The sequence below is a fragment of the Protopterus annectens genome, chromosome 12.part0 (genome assembly GCF_019279795.1).
Source record: "Protopterus annectens isolate FY-2018-M chromosome 12.part0, PAN1.0, whole genome shotgun sequence".
Classification (NCBI taxonomy): Eukaryota; Metazoa; Chordata; order Ceratodontiformes; family Protopteridae; genus Protopterus; species Protopterus annectens.
The window spans coordinates 780,056,605-780,074,421 of NC_056746.1; the positions used below are offsets into that span (position 1 = coordinate 780,056,605).

The 17,817-nt window shown below is 40.9% G+C and overlaps 1 protein-coding gene across 2 annotated transcripts in view; it reads right to left on the bottom strand.

Annotated features, from left to right (window-relative positions):
• The window catches only part of COG7 (component of oligomeric golgi complex 7), a 4,201,489-nt gene that overhangs the window by 3,032,520 nt on the left and 1,151,152 nt on the right, over positions 1-17,817 (bottom strand). For both annotated transcript variants that reach the window (XM_044089821.1, XM_044089822.1), the window contains exon 6: positions 16,682-16,804. In XM_044089821.1, the coding sequence (XP_043945756.1) occupies positions 16,682-16,804 (123 nt within the window). The remainder of the gene's footprint in view (positions 1-16,681; positions 16,805-17,817) is intronic.

Genomic DNA, 17,817 nt, shown 5'->3' on the forward strand with positions numbered 1-17,817 from the left:
AGACAGAACCAAGGTGAACAGAGCCGGGGGACTCCGACTTTAGAGCCAACCTAACTTTTGTTGGAGGGCTTGCCAAACCTGAGCGATCTGGGGATCACTTCTTGGCCCTGTCCTTTGTCTTGGCTGACTGGTATACGTCCCCAGGCCTCTTGGTGGAAGGTTGAGTCCCAGAGGCCAGGGCGGAGACAGAGGTAACAGCCGGGGCAGAAGAGGCCTGTGCCCTGGTGGAAAGAGAGGGTAGAAGACCCTTCAAAATTAACTTAATCCTCCTGTCCAACAGTGCCCAGGGATTAAACTGGGCACAGATGGAACAGGAGGTATCTAAATGGGCTGCCCCAAGACATACAACACAGAGTGTGGCCATCAGCTGGGGAGAGCTTGTGGCCACACTCCGTGCATTTTCAGAAGCCTGGTTTAGGTGTAGCAGACATGCTCCTAACCTAAGATGCTCACTCACACACGAACCACACACACGAGGAAGGCAGAAAAAGTATTTTTTGTTTTTTTTTTTACCGATGTAGTGAGGGTGAGGTAGAAAGGACAGAGAAGTGGAAAAGATGAGAAAAAGTGGAAAATTAACAGTTATAAAGACACTTACCCAAACTTTATAAGCTGAGAGCATGGATCGTGATGCGGACAATAGCATGGCAAACAAGATCTGAAGGGAGGAAGGAGAGAGGGCTGTTATGGGTAGGGGAAGACCTTTGAGCTCGGATCAGATGCTGGATATGAGGCCGAGTCAGATCTGTGTCAGATCTGGGAACCCACAGGTTGAAGATCAAATGAAGTCAACAACTTCAGATCCACAAATTTTATGACAAACAGACCAAAATTATAAGACTATATATGGGCAGATCACAGGTATGTTAAACACACACAAACACACACACACATATATATATATATATATATATATATATATATGCATATATATGCGCGCGCACACACACACACACCTATGTCTCTCTGCTCTCACTCACACACACACCTACCTTCTTTTCTGCTCTCTCTCTGTCACACACACACACACAGCCTACCTTTCCTCTGCTTTCACACAGAAACACACATTTATACACACACCTACTTCTCTCACACAGACCTACCTTCTCTCTGCTCTCTCACAGTCACACACATACACAAACATACTCCTTTCATACAGCAATACACACACACACTCTCTCTCAGACTGAATGACTAGTTTAAATTACATCCACACATACACATACATATGCATAAACACACTTTCTCTCTCATACAGAAATATTGGAACCACTAGTTTAAATTATACACACATACACACTTACCTTCTCTATAAATGGAACAGCTTGGTTAAATTCTGCACATAATGGGTTAACATACGCACTGGCATGCACACAAGTGATGCAAGCAGGAAGAGACGCCGCCACTGCGGTGTTAAGTATTTTTTTTTTTATTATGTTGAAACCTCCTAGCCAGAGTGGGCCCCCATAGCCACGGGGTCCCTAGACTAGTGCTGGACCGGCTCTGGGTAAACCATAAAAATGACAATTACCAGAGATCCAGTACAATGGTATACAACAATTTAAACTTTGGCTAGCATATCTACCAAAGTGAGAACAGTGTATTCTGTTGCCCACTTAATCAATATACCACTTTATACCACAATGATCTGACCAATTTAGGAACAGAATGCTGTATTTTGTAGCCTTAAAACAAGCCACGTGAAAACTTTAAAAGGAATGATTCTTCATTACAAAAAGAAGAAGGTTGGAAAGCGACTTAAAGGTTACCTCTGCTAATCTGTAAGGCAATGCTTGATTTAGCTCTAAGTGAAACTCAGACTGGAATGCATCACTGGGGGAAAACACCAAACTGGAGAATATAACCTTTAAAAGCAAATTTCAACAACAGAAAAAAAGTGACAGATACATTTCACAGTGCCACCCAAAATTATGGAAAGGCCTAATATCTAGCAGCTGATGTCAACAGCTTAAATCAGATTTAAAGCATGGAGTCACAGAAGTATTTAACATTTTTATTAAACTACTGATTCAGCACATATAAAGAAATAGATGTTTTTTTAGTCGAGTTTAGTTTTGTGAATTGATTCAGGTGTCTTACAGAACAGTTCACTTGCTAAGCAAATGCCAAACAAACAGATTAAAAAGCAGTGAAAAATAAACAGATAAACATCATTTAATTTACTTTAAACTACTTTATTCGAGGACAAAGGATCAACAATGGCCACTGTTTTCAAATGTCTATTAATTTCACATTAGTACTGACCAGGTACCAGTGTCGCGCAAAGCAACAGATCATTCAGAAGCAATCTGTTCAAATCTAATTCCTTTCCCATACCACAGAAACAAATCAAAAATAATCTTCAGCCTCCTCTATCCATAGACTTAAAAATGCAAGAGATAAAGATGCTTTAGTAAATGCCTTATTGCACAATATTATCCCAACTGTAAATCCAACAGATGAATGAAATAATTTGCAGTTAGTATTTGATTCATCTACTTGTATTTACAGTTTTTACAAATAGCCTTTCAATCCATTTGTTTGGCATTTGTTTAGCAAGTCAAACTTAAAAATCTGAAAGGTTTATCTGGATTAAAAAGGTACACCTCCATTAAAAATAAAAATAAAAATATTAAAAATAGTACATTTAAAACAGCACAGATTTGTACAAGACTAGGGGAGACAGATAAGTGATCTGCACAAGATGAGTTTAAGTTTAGCATGTCAAAGATGACAAAAAATTATGGTGTAGCTAGGTTGAAAACATATTTACATAAAAAAGGGACAATATTAATAAAAGGGGATACAAAAATAGTATAAACTGTACAAGAAGAGAGGATGTAAGGTTTGTGAGGATCACAGGATGTGAAGCAGCTGTCAGGAGCTATAAAGAATGACCGTATTAAAATGTCCAATAATGATGGCAATGCCTTGCTAACTACTTTAAATACATTACTAACATTTTATATTACAATGAAATGGATCACTCTTCATGAAATTAATACTTCAAAATTTACATCTGCTACTCTGAATTATCAGAAGTCATACAAGATATGTTCATGAAAAAGCTTACAGGCAGATGAGGGAACTTGATATTATTCAACATACTGGTGGATTAAAACTCCATGCTTAGGTGTAAATCCTCCTGCATGCAAAGTCATCTCTTATCTTCTACTGGGATTTATATTTATTTTTACGTTACCCACATTAGTATGTCTAGATTGAGACAGGTGCAGGATAATAATGCCACATTTGTATACAAGTTTACTGATAGTTTAATGTTTAGCTTTATGAAGTCTCTTTAAACAAAATAGTTTTAATTCTGTTGAAGTTGGGTCAATGACAGGGCAGAATAAGAACAATGAAAAAACACCAAGCCACAGTGGAAGGAGGTGGCGAGGAAAAAAGGGTTGTGCTTAGAAAGCATAAAGTGCCCAGTGTCAGTGACTCAACAAGCAGCATGCTCAGCTTTCATGCTGAAAGATCAGAAGGCTATTGATTCTTTTCCCAATCAATGTGCCTGGAATCATTTCAAAGCTATAAAGCATCTACTGAGCACTGTCAACAACGCATTAGCACATTTGTCTTGTGTTAAAGTTAGGGACTCATTACTGACACAGACAGCAGGCACAAGCAAATCTGTTTTTAATTCTGCCACTGTCATTTGCTGGTCAGTACAGGCAGGTTTAACTGCCTAGTATGATAACCTGATCTTAACAAGTGAAGCAGGGGTGCTGAACAATTGTTAAGATCGGGTCTCACTCTCTGACACCCAGAAAAATACAAATCAGCAATCACTGTGCTCCACGCCCTACATTTTTTAAAAACACTGTTTAGCAATATATACTGTGTGTCTGCACGGAGTTTAGAACAATCATTTATCAAATGATCTCCCCCAACCCTCAAAAATAACATTTTTAGTTGTCTGGGATAACAGACTGGACCTCTGACATTGCCAATAGTACAAATGCAATAAGATATTACATATTACCATCACAGTCTTATAAACAAACTGACCTCTATTTTCCAAGCCCCTATTCATAAATGATGCTTATATTCCTTTGTAATGGTATCAGTTTCCAACTGCAGGAAAAACATTTGTTTACCATCCATTAGTACAGCACAAGAAAAAGCATATTCACTCCGGGAATAAACAGATGATTTAGTATGCAACAAAGTCATAAATTTCTGCAATAAATAAAATATTTCAAAATTCTGCTTACAACAAAGTACAGTTTAAGAAATTCCTACAACAGTTAATGACCTAATGATTACTGTTGCAGTATTACTGACATATGGGTTTTGACCTCTAACATACAGCCCAAACACCAAAGCTTTACCTTTCCTATATCCGGATTCATGAGTTCAGCCTTAAGCTGAGGGAAGTAAAATTCGGGTGGAGCAGAAATACTTTTTGCTGACTGTACAGAAATTCTCCTGTAATTTCCCTTTGATAGGTGAAATAGCAGGGGTAACCAATGTTGCCTTGAACCTGTTGAAGAGGAGGAGGAGGAGGTGTGAAATGTAATCCTCGGTTGAGGATGGCCTGTCCCTTCGACCAAATAAGCTTCATTTTGAGATAAGAGAGGAGGGGAATTAGGGTGCCCAAGGAGTGGCAGTGCTGGGACCACACAGACTTCAAGTACCAATGGATTTTCTTCAGGTGGAGTCTGGCCAAGTGGAGCATAGGAATGGTGGCTGCCAGGAATGCTAAAGTTCTCAGCATCTCCCTTGCAGACCAATGGATTGTGGGACAGTTGCCTTGGAAGCAACTGGAAAGAATAAGAACCCTTTCCTGGGGAGGAATACCTACATTTTCTGTGTGTCCAGTCTGCATCCCAGAAACACCTGGCCCTGTGTAGGAACCATGTGTGATTTTTTTTGCAGTTTATAGTGAAACCCAGACCTGTCAGAAGATGGAATGGAAAAGTGAAGATGCTGAAGAAGAATTTTGGTGGAAAGAGCCTGGATTAGAAGGATGTCCAGGTAGGGAAAAATATGAATTCCTCAAGTGTGAGAGAAAGCTACTACAGGAGGTAGGCACACTGTGAACACTCTTGGGCTGTGCCAAGACCAAAAGGAAGAGCAGTAAACTGAACATGCACTGAGCCAGAAAAAAACTGAGGAACTTCCTGAAAGAGGGATGAATGGGAAAGTGTAGGTAAGTGTCCTTCAGATCTACTGACACTATGAAAGCCTGTGAGAGGAGGAAAGGAAGAAGAGCCCAAAGAGAGCATTTTGAAAGAAGATACCTTCAGATAAGTGTTCAGGATAGACAGGACTAGGATGGGTCTTGAATGCCCTTCTTTTCTTGGGTCAAGACAAATCCTGGAATAAAACCCTTTTCCAATAAACACACTTCGGAATTACTTGATTGTTCCCTGATTCAAGAGGGCTTGAATAACTGGAATCAGAAGGAATATTTGGTTTTGAGGAGGTAGTGGCAAGACATTTAGAGGGGGTGTTTCCCCAAGACATGCCACTGCAGTTCCAGATGATGGACAGGACCTACTTGTCTGTAGTAATAGCTTCCCACCTGGCATATAGAGTGGCACTCTGAGAAAGACAGGTAATGGGGCTTGGGACAGCAGAAGGGATGCTGCAACGGTAGTCACAGGTTGTGGCCTCTCAGATGGAGTTTCCTTTTGTGATTTTTCACAGCATCTCTTCCTACGGATTTTCCTTCTTTTCTGAACTGTTCTAGGAGCCCCTCTAATGAAGGAAGTAGATTTAGCTGGGTAGCTCCAATAGTATCTAGGAACTGAGGAGAGTAAGATCCGTCTGCAGTCTTTCAAAGTCTTACCTTGGTCTTGGAGAGTTTTGAACAGAATGGCTGCCTGAGGACCAACAATATTTTTTTGGTCCAAAGGTGAATTAGAATTTTTTATTTAAAATCCTCAGGTATAGGCTGACTGAGAAGCCATGCATATCTGTGGATAACAGATCCAATGGCAGCTGCCCGAGAAGAATCATCTACACCATCAAAACTGCACTTAATGCTGTTTCTGGCAATTTGAGTGGCGTGTGAAAGTAAGCTCTGTCCTTGATGCTTAGAGTCTGCTGTAGGAGGAGGATCAGAGATAACTTTGTTTAAGGAGTTAAGAATAGATATCAAATACTTTGTCAGATTAAGTGTCCTAAAGACAAAGGTAGCAGAGCTACAAACCTTCTTCCCCATCTATCTCCATTCTTTTTGGGATCAGAGTTTCTGGGTGTGGAAGGTTTTTCAGAATGTTTCTTGAATGTGGCTACCTGTGGATCTGGGGAAAACAAGCCTTTTATAATTAGTTTAATCCTTCTATCAGCTAATGCCTGTGGACAAAATCCTTTACAAATTTTACAGTCCAGTGAGAGATGAGACACACCAAGGTAAATTAAAAACTGAACTATGGAGATTTTCTGTTGGGATCTTATGCCCACACATTGAACACTTTTTAAAACCAGTTTGCTTGTCTATGGAAAAATCCAGAAGAGAGCAAAGACAGTTAAAAAAAAAAAAAAAAACAGTGAAATAAGAATTATTCTGAAGAATGAATTCTAAACCACTATCATAGCAACCAAAAAACAGCGACTAAATGAAACAAAGTCCATCCAACACACTAATATACTAAGTGCTATTATACTACGTATTTATTTACCAATGAAAAAAACTGACAATAACATGCAAATTCGTATCAGCAAAGGCTAACAGAGGGAACAAACAGCAGTTGGAAAACACAAGTTGGAAAGGGCTAACTACTAAAAACAATCAATCAGTGTACTACATCATTCCACAAATACAATAACAGGAAGCCTTACAGACACTAAGAGAAAAGTTCTAGCAAAACATTCATAGGTTCATAGGTTCATAGGTTAGTACTAGGCTATCAGCCCTAGGGCCTATACAAGCCTAGCCATAACAATTCCCTGAATATTTCTTCCCACATTATTTACTTTCCTGGACCCCTGTCTAGCAGGGCGACTGACGTGATCCCTGGGGTGAATTTCCTTTCTCCCATCCAATCGTCAAGGTTCCTCTTGAAGAGGTCCAAAGAGGCACTCTGCTTGACATGTATGGGCAATCTATTCCAGAGTCTGGGGAGTCTCTGGGTCAGGAACCTATCCCTCCAACATGTTTTGTTTATTGTGATGACAAGGTTTAGATCCCTGGAGCGTGTAGCTCTGAGGGATTGGGATTTCTTTAAGTGTAGCATGTCCAACAGCTCTGGGTTTGACATGGCCTTGTATGTTAAGCAGAGATTGCCTCTGAGTAGACGATATGCGACAGAGTATAGCTGGAGTTTTTTAAGGCGGTCAGCATAGGGCATCTGCTTTAGGCCTGTGATTCTTTTAGTGAGGTATCAAAAATAGAGTTGGAGTACTTCATCACGTGACCAGTTGCATCTCCAAAGGCCACATCTGGTCACAAAGACAGCAAGCGAGAACAGATAAATCAGGGGACTGATGCATTAATGGAAGGAAAAGTCTACGGAGTTTGAGGCTTGAGCACTGGTGTTACAAAGCTGAATCCTATAAGCAATAAACTACCACAATAATATGAATATCAAACGTTCTTACAGCACAGCCTTATTTCACCACAAGCACTAAATTAGGTTTCTAATGCCTGACAGGATGAATTCAGATGTGCCAAGAAGTAAATTAGAAATATGACCAGCTGGTGCATAAACAGGAAGGCAGCTTGGTGTTTATCTGGTATAAGCAGCATTGCCACCATTCACAGAAGATTTCAGCATTGGTCTGACTACATATGTAATGCTACTTGGCCCCGAACATGCTGCTTTTAACTACGCCATCAAAACCCACCCTCTGAACAGTACATCTGATTAGCATTTAAAAAAACTGTGTGGAAATCTACCAAGAAATTACATTGCAAACAGCACATCAAATTACGTAAAGTTAATAAAATATTCCATGAGTATTTGATTCCCATAGCCTTCACCTACAACCTATCAAGTTGTCTGATTTTAACTGAATCACTTAAACTTGCATATAACCTAGAAAAAAAAATCCATCAAGTAGGATTGTTTGTTCAGTTTTATTACATCAACCAAATGTTACACAAAATTATACTACACAAAACAATGTACATCTTACAAAAACATAGCTGGCATTTTACATTTCGTATCTTTAAATCATTTTTATTTAAACTCACAGTTCAGTAGGCATTTATAAAATATATTAATTTCTTAATCTTCATTTTTTATCAACTTCTTGTTCTAGAATTATCCCATTTAGATTAAGCAAAAATTAGACTGTGAATTTTGACAACAGAAATATTACTTCCGTACCCACTATACCGGCCAAGAAAGATGAATGTCAGTCTTAGGCTGGCGGCATTCCCAAAACGTTAACAGATATTAATGTGTCGGTTGATCATTTCTAGAAAGGCTAGAAGCTTCTAAAAATGTTCATCCTCTGGTGCAGGTTTAAGTCCCTCAACCTCCATGTGCCTACTGTGTACCTCAGAGCAAGTATAATAAAAAGAAGTTATGTACCTACCATAACGTTCCATGTTAGTTGTCTTCATCTCGCCTTCTTTCTTGCTTGTTGGGATCGGAGCCGATCCTCGGCTCCGACTCGGCCATCTTCTATAGCTCAAGAGCTGTTTACTGGCTCGAGGCTACCCCTTATCCCATGATGCCTAGTGCTAGCTACCCAGATCTCGTTTGAAATAGCTAACCGCAGACATAGCTATAGAAAGGATCCCACCAAACAAAAGGTTAAGCACACCTGTCCTATTCTCTTAAGTCAGTAGAAGAAACAAACCAGAGAATACTCAGCCAGTGAAACCTGAAGTCCTCTCAGTCCAATAGGATAGGGGGATTGGGGGGGGATGCAAGAAAGAAGGCAAGATGAAGACAACTAACATGGAACGTTATGGTAGGTACATAACTTCGTTATGTTAAGCTCTCAATCTCACCCTCATTCTTGCTGGTTGGGACAGCATCCCTAGCACCTACAATCCTGGGTGGCTCATTGGAACAGACTCTTCAAAACAGTGGAACCAAAGTTAGCTCTACTCCTGGAGACCAAATCCAGCTTGTAATGAGAAATAAAGGTATGAGGATTTGCCCACGTAGAGGTGGCACAGAGAGAGTCCATGGGCAACCTAGACTGGAAGGCTACAGAGGTGGCTAAGGCCCTAGGAGAATGACCTTTCGGTTTGATAGGCAAGTCTTTGTTCCTTAGTTGATAGATAAAGGTAATAATGTGAGACAACCACCTGGATAAGGTCACTTTGGAAACTGGGAGACCCTGTTTGCCTCGAGCATAGGAGAGGAATAGTTGGTCAGACTTCCTAATATCCTTCGTCCTATGCAGGTAGAAACATAATTGTCTATGGACATCCAATTGATGTAACTTGCATTCTGCCTTGTTGGTGTGGTTAGGAAAAAACACAGGTAGGTCTACAGACTGATTCAAATTATTTTCTGAGCAGACTTTCAGAAGAATGGAGGGATTAGTCCTCAAAGCAACCCTTTCCTTATGGAATACCAAGTATGGAGGACGGGCACATAGTGCTTGAAGTTCAGAAACTCGTCTGGCTGAAGTAATAGCTACCAGAAAGAGAGTTTTCCAAGATAGAAACTTAATGGAGCAGGACGCTGCAGGTTCAAAGGGGGGCATAATCAAGGATGTTAGTACCAGATTAAGGTCCCAAGGAGGAGGGGGATCTCTCAATGGGGGTCTAAGGAGAGTAGTCCCTCTTAGAAAGGCTTTACATAGCTTATGAGACAATGTTTGCATCAGACCACCCAATATGAAAATTTGAAATGGCCGCTAATTGAACTCTGATTGTAGCAGAAGCGGACCTCAAATGAAAGAGCTCCGTTAAGAACTCCCAAGATTTCGTGGAGAGGGGCTGTGAAGGGATCTATGTTCCTGGCCTGTGCCCAACAAGAAAAATGCTTCCATTTGCTAGCATAAGTCCTTCTAGTGGCAGACTTATGGGAGGAGACAATAATGTCGCATACTGCCAGGCAAATGCTGGGAAGCCTGGCTAAGGTTGGAAGTGGTGCAACCAAGCTGTAAGCTGGAGTGTTTGAAGGGATTGATGCAGCCCTCCTGACTGATGGATCAGTAGGTCTGGAATCGGATACAGAGTCCAGGGCTGCTCGAGAAGGTAACGATGCAGGAACGGAAACCATATCTGTCGAGGCCAGTAGGGGGCAATGAGGATCATCTTGCAACCCAACAAAATTGCTTCTGTATGAGTTTTGGTATCAGGGGAAATGGAGGGAAGGCATAAAGAAGTCCCTGAGGCCAATGGTGGACTATAGCATCTCTGGGAGATTGACCTGGAAGCGGAAGAAGGGAAAAGTAGTTGCTGCATTTGGTGTTGAAGGGGGTGGCAAAAAGGTCGCAGCAAGGCTGTTCCCATTTGCGGAAGATCAGATCTGCAACTACCTGACTCAGAGACCACTAGTGAGGCATGAGAATAGCTCTGCTGAGCCTGTCCGCTATGACGTTGGACGTCCCAGGGATGTGCGTCGCAAACAAATTGTTGGGAGGAAATCGCCCACTGCCCGAGTCTGAGCGCTTCTCGACATAGGGGGTAGGACCTGGTTCCGCCTGCCTTGTTGATGTACCACACCACTGACATGTTGTCCGATTGTATTGCGATGGTCCCAGAAGGGAGAGAGTCCTGAAGAGCTTGCAACACTAGGAGCATGGCTCTCATTTCTAGGACATTTATATGCAGACGGTACTCGAGTCTGCCAAGTGCCTTGGACTGTCCTTCCCTGATAATGCCCCCCCCCCCACCCTATCAGGAAGGCGTCTGTGGTCATTGTAGCAACTGGAGGGGGCTGAATGAAGGGTCTGCCCTGAGTCACTAAAGGGGAGACCATCCACCAGGAAAGGTATCTTTTGCATGCTTCTGTCATCATGGTCATGTGAGACATGGGGAGCTGTTGGAAGGACCACTGAGTGAATAGAAGCCACCGAAGGATTCTCATGTGAAAGCGGGCCAGGGGTATCAGAAGAATTGCCGCTGCCATAGAGCCTAGAATTTGAAGGACATACCTGACTTGTACCGTTTTGCATTGCATGAGGAACTGAACTTGCTGGAGAATTGTGGACACCCTGCCCGAAGGTAGCTTTGCATACATGCTCCTTGTGTCTAAGTCTTCTCCTATATAAGTAATAGACTGACAGGGCAACAAGGCAGATTTTTTGAAATTTATAGTAATGCCTAGTTGAGAGCAAATTGAAATTGTATAGTCCCTGGCTTGAAGAAGTTGATGCCTGGTAGTAGCAAGTGAGGAGCCAGTCATCTAGATATTGAAACACCTGGAATCCTCAACCCCTCAGGTGAGCCATGACCACTGCCATACATTTGGTGAACACCCTGGGGGCTGTGGTGAGACCAAAGGGCAGAGCTCTGAACTGGTAATGACTGGCTCCCAGCCGGAAGCGAAGGTACCTCCTGGAGCATCTGTCCATCTTGATATGATAGTACACATCCTGGAGATCTATAGAGCACATCCAATTGTCCTGACCCAGAAAGGGTAGAATGAAGGTACTTTTGCTTCCGGCTGGGAGCCAGTCATTACCAGTTCAGAGCTCTGCCCTTTGGTCTCACCACAGCCCCCAGGGTGTTCATCAAATGTATGGCAGTGGTCATGGCTCACCTGAGGCGTTGAGGATTCCAGGTGTTTCCATATCTAGATGACTGGCTCCTCACTGCTACTACCAGGCATCAACTTCTTCAAGCCAGGACTATACAATTTCAATTTGCTCTCAACTAGGCATTACTATAAATTTCGAAAAATCTGCCTTGTTGCCCTGTCAGTCTATTACTTATATAGGAGCAGACAGACACAAGGAGCATGTACGCAAAGCTACCACCACTGACATTAGAGTATCGAAGGGCGGAGAAACCCAGGAGGTGGAAGGTCGGGAACTGAACGCATCCAGGAATACGGATTCATCCTTGCTAGGGGCTAGGGTATTCCAGTTCCCCCTCTGCTTAAGCATCTATAGGATGTCCGAGAAGGAAACATCTTCAGAGGGGGATCTCGGTGACCCTTCCGACTCATCCAAATCCGTAAACTAAGAAAGTACGGGCGGAGGCAAAACGGCCACGACAACAAGTTTATTTTAAGCACTTTTCGTCGGTTACAACTGACTTCATCAGAAAAACACCATAGTTGTGAAACCATGAATATATACAAAATCACTTAATTAGTGCATTAAAATTTAAAGAGACACACCAGTCCCTAACTCGTATTACTAAACCTATTCAAAAGTTAAAAATGACATTCAATAAACCATTCCTCCATTAAAAATTACAAAATGATATAGTATAATAATGTTAAAAAACACTGACTTGTAATGAGACATCTGGCAAAAGTCAATCAGAAGGTAGTAGTACATAATTACTAAAAGTACCCTAGTAAATGACAATTTAGTAGCAACACCCTAACAAATATTTGTGTAAATGTATATATACCTGCTGGCAAAAGGTGCATTAAACTGGACGTGAGAAACATATTTTTTATTATTGTTTATTATTTATCTCTTTAAACTGTTAAGTTTTAACATACAACCGATCAAACAGGAGTCATTAAGACCAGGGAAACAATAAGCATTCAGTCTAACCTACCATGTTAACTCCTGCTCGTCGAGTTTAAGATGTCTTGGTCCACCTCTAGGGTCGACCTTAACCTGATCAATAACCATAAATCTAAAACTATGGTTTGTATAGTTAGATGTGTGCTTAGCAAGTGCATTTTCCAATTTACCTTTTCTGATAGCGTATATGTGCTCATACATCCTATCTCGCAATCTTCTCTCCGTCTTGCCTATGCAAAATCCCAAACACAATGTACAACGGGCTAAATAAGTAACGAATGTAGAATTACAGTTGTATCTATCCTTCAATTTATATGTTACTCCATTTACATGGAAAGTGTTAGATTCATTTATATATTTACAATAATTACAGTTCAAACACTTGTACATACCAAGATTCCTGACAATTACTGTATCCTGTCTTTCAAGCAATGATTTAAGGTTCTTCCCCTTCCTATAGACTACATTAGGTGCTTCACCTATTTTCTGGTGAATTTCTGGGTACGTCTTAAACAAGTCCCAGTTTTTCCTTAAAATAGAAAGACAGTGTTTACTGTTTGTACTAAATGTAGTTATAAAATTTACTGTAGTTTTAATGTCCAATTGGCCTACATTTTCAACTTCATCCAGGTTAACATCAGAACTTGTATTCTCTGTAGGCAAAATGCCTTCATTTAAAGAGGGTGACGTAGGTCTTATACTTAAAAGTGGTACATACACTTTATTTTTTATTTTTTCTGACACTTCTTGAATAAGTGAATCTAACAGCAGCTCAGGATACCCTCTATGGAGGAATATGTTCTTAATGAGCTCGCACTCGTCCAAGAAATCCTCATCCAGACTGAACATTCTAGAGGCACATACCAATTGCCCCTTGATGACCGACCTCTTTTGGTGAAAGGGGAGGAAGGTGTTCGAGTATGTATTCTTCCTAAATATCCTAGCTGTAAAATTGTGTAAGACATAATTTTTGATTAGCAGGATATCAAGGTAGGCAATAGTGTCACAATTAAATGTGGATGTAAATTGGAAAAAGTCAGTGGTATTATTAAAATAATCCAACACTGACCTACTATCATCTTCATTCCCTTTAAACAGGATGAAAATATCACCCAAATATCTAGTATAGAAAATGAAGGACTCCAAAAACTTATTGCCTTTAAAAACATGTTCTGCTTCCCAGTAAGCCATTACCAGGTTAGCTATACTCCCTCCACAGGGCGACCCCATAGCTACCCCTATTTTCTGCAAGAAGAATTTATTTAGGAACATAAAACAGTTGTTGGTCAAAACCAGATCAATAAGTAGTGAGACCAATTCAATTTCCCTAGGTGGCGCACTGTGTTTTTTGAGCATAAGAGTAACCCATTCCAATGCTATATCCTGAGGGATACTAGTATACAAGTCCTTTACATCAATGGTAAGGAAGTTATAGCAGACATTAAACTCAAATGATCCTATCTTATCCAAAAAAGACCACGAATCCTTACATATTTGGGACTCCTTGCTAAGGTATTTCTGCAAAATAGCATCCACTACCTTAGCACAAGAGTAAGTGGGAGATCCCCTGCTATCCACCAAAGGTCTTAAAGGTGGGTTCTCCATGTTCTTATGGATTTTGGGGATACCAAATATGTAAGGAAATCTGGGGAACAACGTCTTCACATAGTTATATATTTTCTGGTCTATGTTTCCATTAATAAAAAGTTCTTCTATGCAATCTTTAATGATGTTATAAGCTTTATTAACTTCAGACCGAGTGCTTGATATATATGCTTCAGAATTAAGAAGCTCAGTCATGCGGCGTTGGTAATCGGACGTGTTGAATACAACCAATCCCCCGCCTTTATCTGGTTTACAAAATCTCAAATCTTGTGAGGTAAAAAAAATGTAACATTTCATGTTCATCTTTACCAATGTTAGTAAGATTTGTCCTACCTACATTAGAATTGTTAACATGTCTAACATCTAACTCACAACATTTTTCAAATAACTCAAGTGCAGGATGTAGTGGGGGGTTGTAGGTGCTAGACACACAAAACTTGTCACTATAATCACCATCATATACGTTTCCCATCAGCACATTGAAATTAAGTTTCCTCACAAATAATTTAAAATCTAAAATAGTGTGCACAATATTCCAAGGTTTAGATGGAATAAACGTTAACCCTTTTGCCAGCAAGTCAACCATATTAGTACTAAAATGGGCGTCACTAAAGTTGTTCAATTTAAAGTCTCCTTCCTTGTTTAAAACAATGTCTGGTGAAGAAGAACCACCTTCACCAAATTCAAACAACTCTACATGGGGAACAGTGGTACCACAACTGTCAACAGACAAATCCAAAATTGGTAAATACTCGTCTTCTTTTACAGTTGTAGCCAATGACTCCCCAAAACCTTGCTGTATTGTTGATTCACTCAATTGTTGTATGACCTTTTGCCCTTGTATTGAGTTTGATGAAAATTCCTCTGTTTTTGCCTGGCCCCCGCAAAGGGGCCCTGCTGAAAATTCTGGTTTTGTTGAGAAAAGTTATTGGCCATACAGGCACTGTGCAGTCTGTTACACCAAGGAGTACCTTCCCCTCCCTCCTCATGGGCCACATTATTCTCAGTCCGAAGACTAGTGTTAGATGAATCAACTTCGTTTATGTTTTCCCAAGATTCCAATAGGTTCATATTCCGTTTTTCATTATTTTGATGTAAATGCTTTGGAGAAACCTGTCTTTACCCCAAACCTGTGCAGGTGATGGGGTAGGGTAAGCAGTTCCTAACCTATAAACCTTAATGTCTCTATCCAGTTTTTTGTTTTTATTTGCTTCCAATTTGTACATGTATTGGTCAATACTCGAAAAGATACGCTCATAGTCGTATTTGCATCTTCCAAATTCGTAATGAGCATGAATGTCATTCTCTAAATCAGTCTCCTGCCTTGTTAGTTCTTCCACCCAAATGGTGTAATGTTTAATAATAATTTCTATCAATTCAAACCCCTGCCGGTCAAACAAGTTGATAAGCTCCATATGGAAAGCTGAACCTCTCTCCAAACCAGTGGGGTATGATGTCCGTCTCAAACCTTTAGGTATTACCTTCTGTTTTAAGCACTCTCTGAAATATATTTAAAGTTGTAACTTTTTCAACTTTACAAGTTAAACATCAAATAATTTAAGTTTATTAGAGATGAGGTTTGAGTCCCCATCATTTAAATCCGTATCCGAAGTGACAGACTCGGGGGAGTCAATGTGCTTCCTCTTGCACTTCTTCTTCCGAGGGGGCTCCTCTGAATGATCAGGGGAGGCCTCGGAAGAATAGGAAACACCCAATGGGGTGCCCTGGAGCACTGGTTCCCCACGCTTGGGGTCTGGAGGATGAACAGAGGTTGATGCAGGCACTATGGGGGACGGAGCCAGTGGGGTCGAAGGTGGAGCTGACTGGGAGGCCAGCACACTCCTCATGACATCAAAGGCGTCCCTGCCACGATGCAGAGAAGGCTCAGGAGACCGGAATCCTCCTCTGCACCGAGGGAGACGGCTCCGAGGCCAATGTAGGAGCAGAGCTCACCTGCGCCGACACTCCAGAGGGAAGGGGGGGGGGGAGAACTCTCCAATCTAAACGAGTTCTAAGGGGAAAAACTACAAGACACTAAACAGACTAAACTAAATCTACTAGTTATCGCCTATCAGATAACAATTACAATACAAAAAGCCCTAATCTGACAAAAAAAGGCAGATTAATAAAGTTATACAAGCCTGAACTAGTAACCAGGAACCTCGCAGCTGAAGCGGCAAATGAGATCTGGGTAGCTATTGCTAGGCATAATGGGATAAGGGGTAGCCTCGAGCCAGTAAACAGCTCTCGAGCTATAGAACATGGCCGAGTCGGAGCAGAGGATCGGCTCCGATCCCAACCAGCAAGAATGAAGGCGAGATTGACAACTTAACATCCAGATGTTACAAGTGTATCCCTGAACAGACTTATTTGTGTCTAGCTAAATTAAGTAAAATAAAATAAAACTAAAATAAAAAAAAAAGTGATCACTATATTTAACAGCAGAATTAATGTGGATCTTGGCAATAAATGTAGAATGTTTTGCTGTGCTCTTCCATACCTGACTAGTCCATTGAAGCTGCGAGTGCCAAGTAGAAAGAAGTGTGTCATAGAACTCTGTCAGCTGTCTTTGCAGACTTAGATCTGTCTGGCACAGTTCTTGCCAAATTGCCACAAGATGTCCCTGTAGAAAGAAAAAAGTGAAAACTGCAGTCACACCTTCAAAGCATTTAGTTGTTAGGTGCATCAAAATTTATTTCATAAAATACTGCAAAACAGCACAGATTTCAAAAATATTTATAAAGAATATTGAAGATAAACGAAGGCATGACTCAGTTACTATTTTCTTCTAATTTCTCAAAAGTGCATTTTAAAGATAATATATGCATACACTTAATAAAACTGCAGCTGTTAAATTATAAAACCTACTCCGCCAAGACGCATGTAATAACAGAACAAAAAAATCCCAAAAAGTAAGCTGTTTTTTTTATTTTTTTGAGAATCAGAAGCCTGTCAAAAGAGTGCATGCAGCTTATAAAAAAAATAAATAAATAAAAAGCCTTGCTATAAATGCCAATGGTAAAACAGCTGTTTCACTCATCAATTTCCTTAAAACCTGCTGTGATATCACAGATCATACGCAATCCAACCTTGCTTTCTCAGTCATTAATGCACTTTTTGCTCACCTCAGGATTTCAGCTTTCTGCTCCCACGCTATCACTGGCTGCAGCAGCTGCCAAAGATAGGAATTAGGCTGCAACGGTAAGAAAAATGGAATGCATCCAATGTAGGGGAATGGAAACGTATGCTAAATACTTTAACAATAACAGTAAAACACACATTGTTCATCATAAATGCCTTGTACTACCCTTCCAGATACAGGTTGCAGTGCCACAACTTCTCAACAAGGCAGACAGTATGTCTAAGTCCATGACATTGGTTCATTAGTACACAGTCTGACGGAGCCCTGACAGTAACCTAGGCAGCTAAAGTTTGATTACTGGCACCAGCACTGGAGGAGCCAAGCAGGTTGGGACAGCAAAGAAGGGGTGTGCCCTATCACCTTTTCCAGTGAGTTGGGAACTGCACATAAGTATACTCAGTAGGTGTAATTTCCCTGGTGCTTCAAGTGAGGGGCAGGGCTGAAGTAATTGATTATCTACAAGCAGTGGGGCAAACTGACAACCCCCCCCCCCC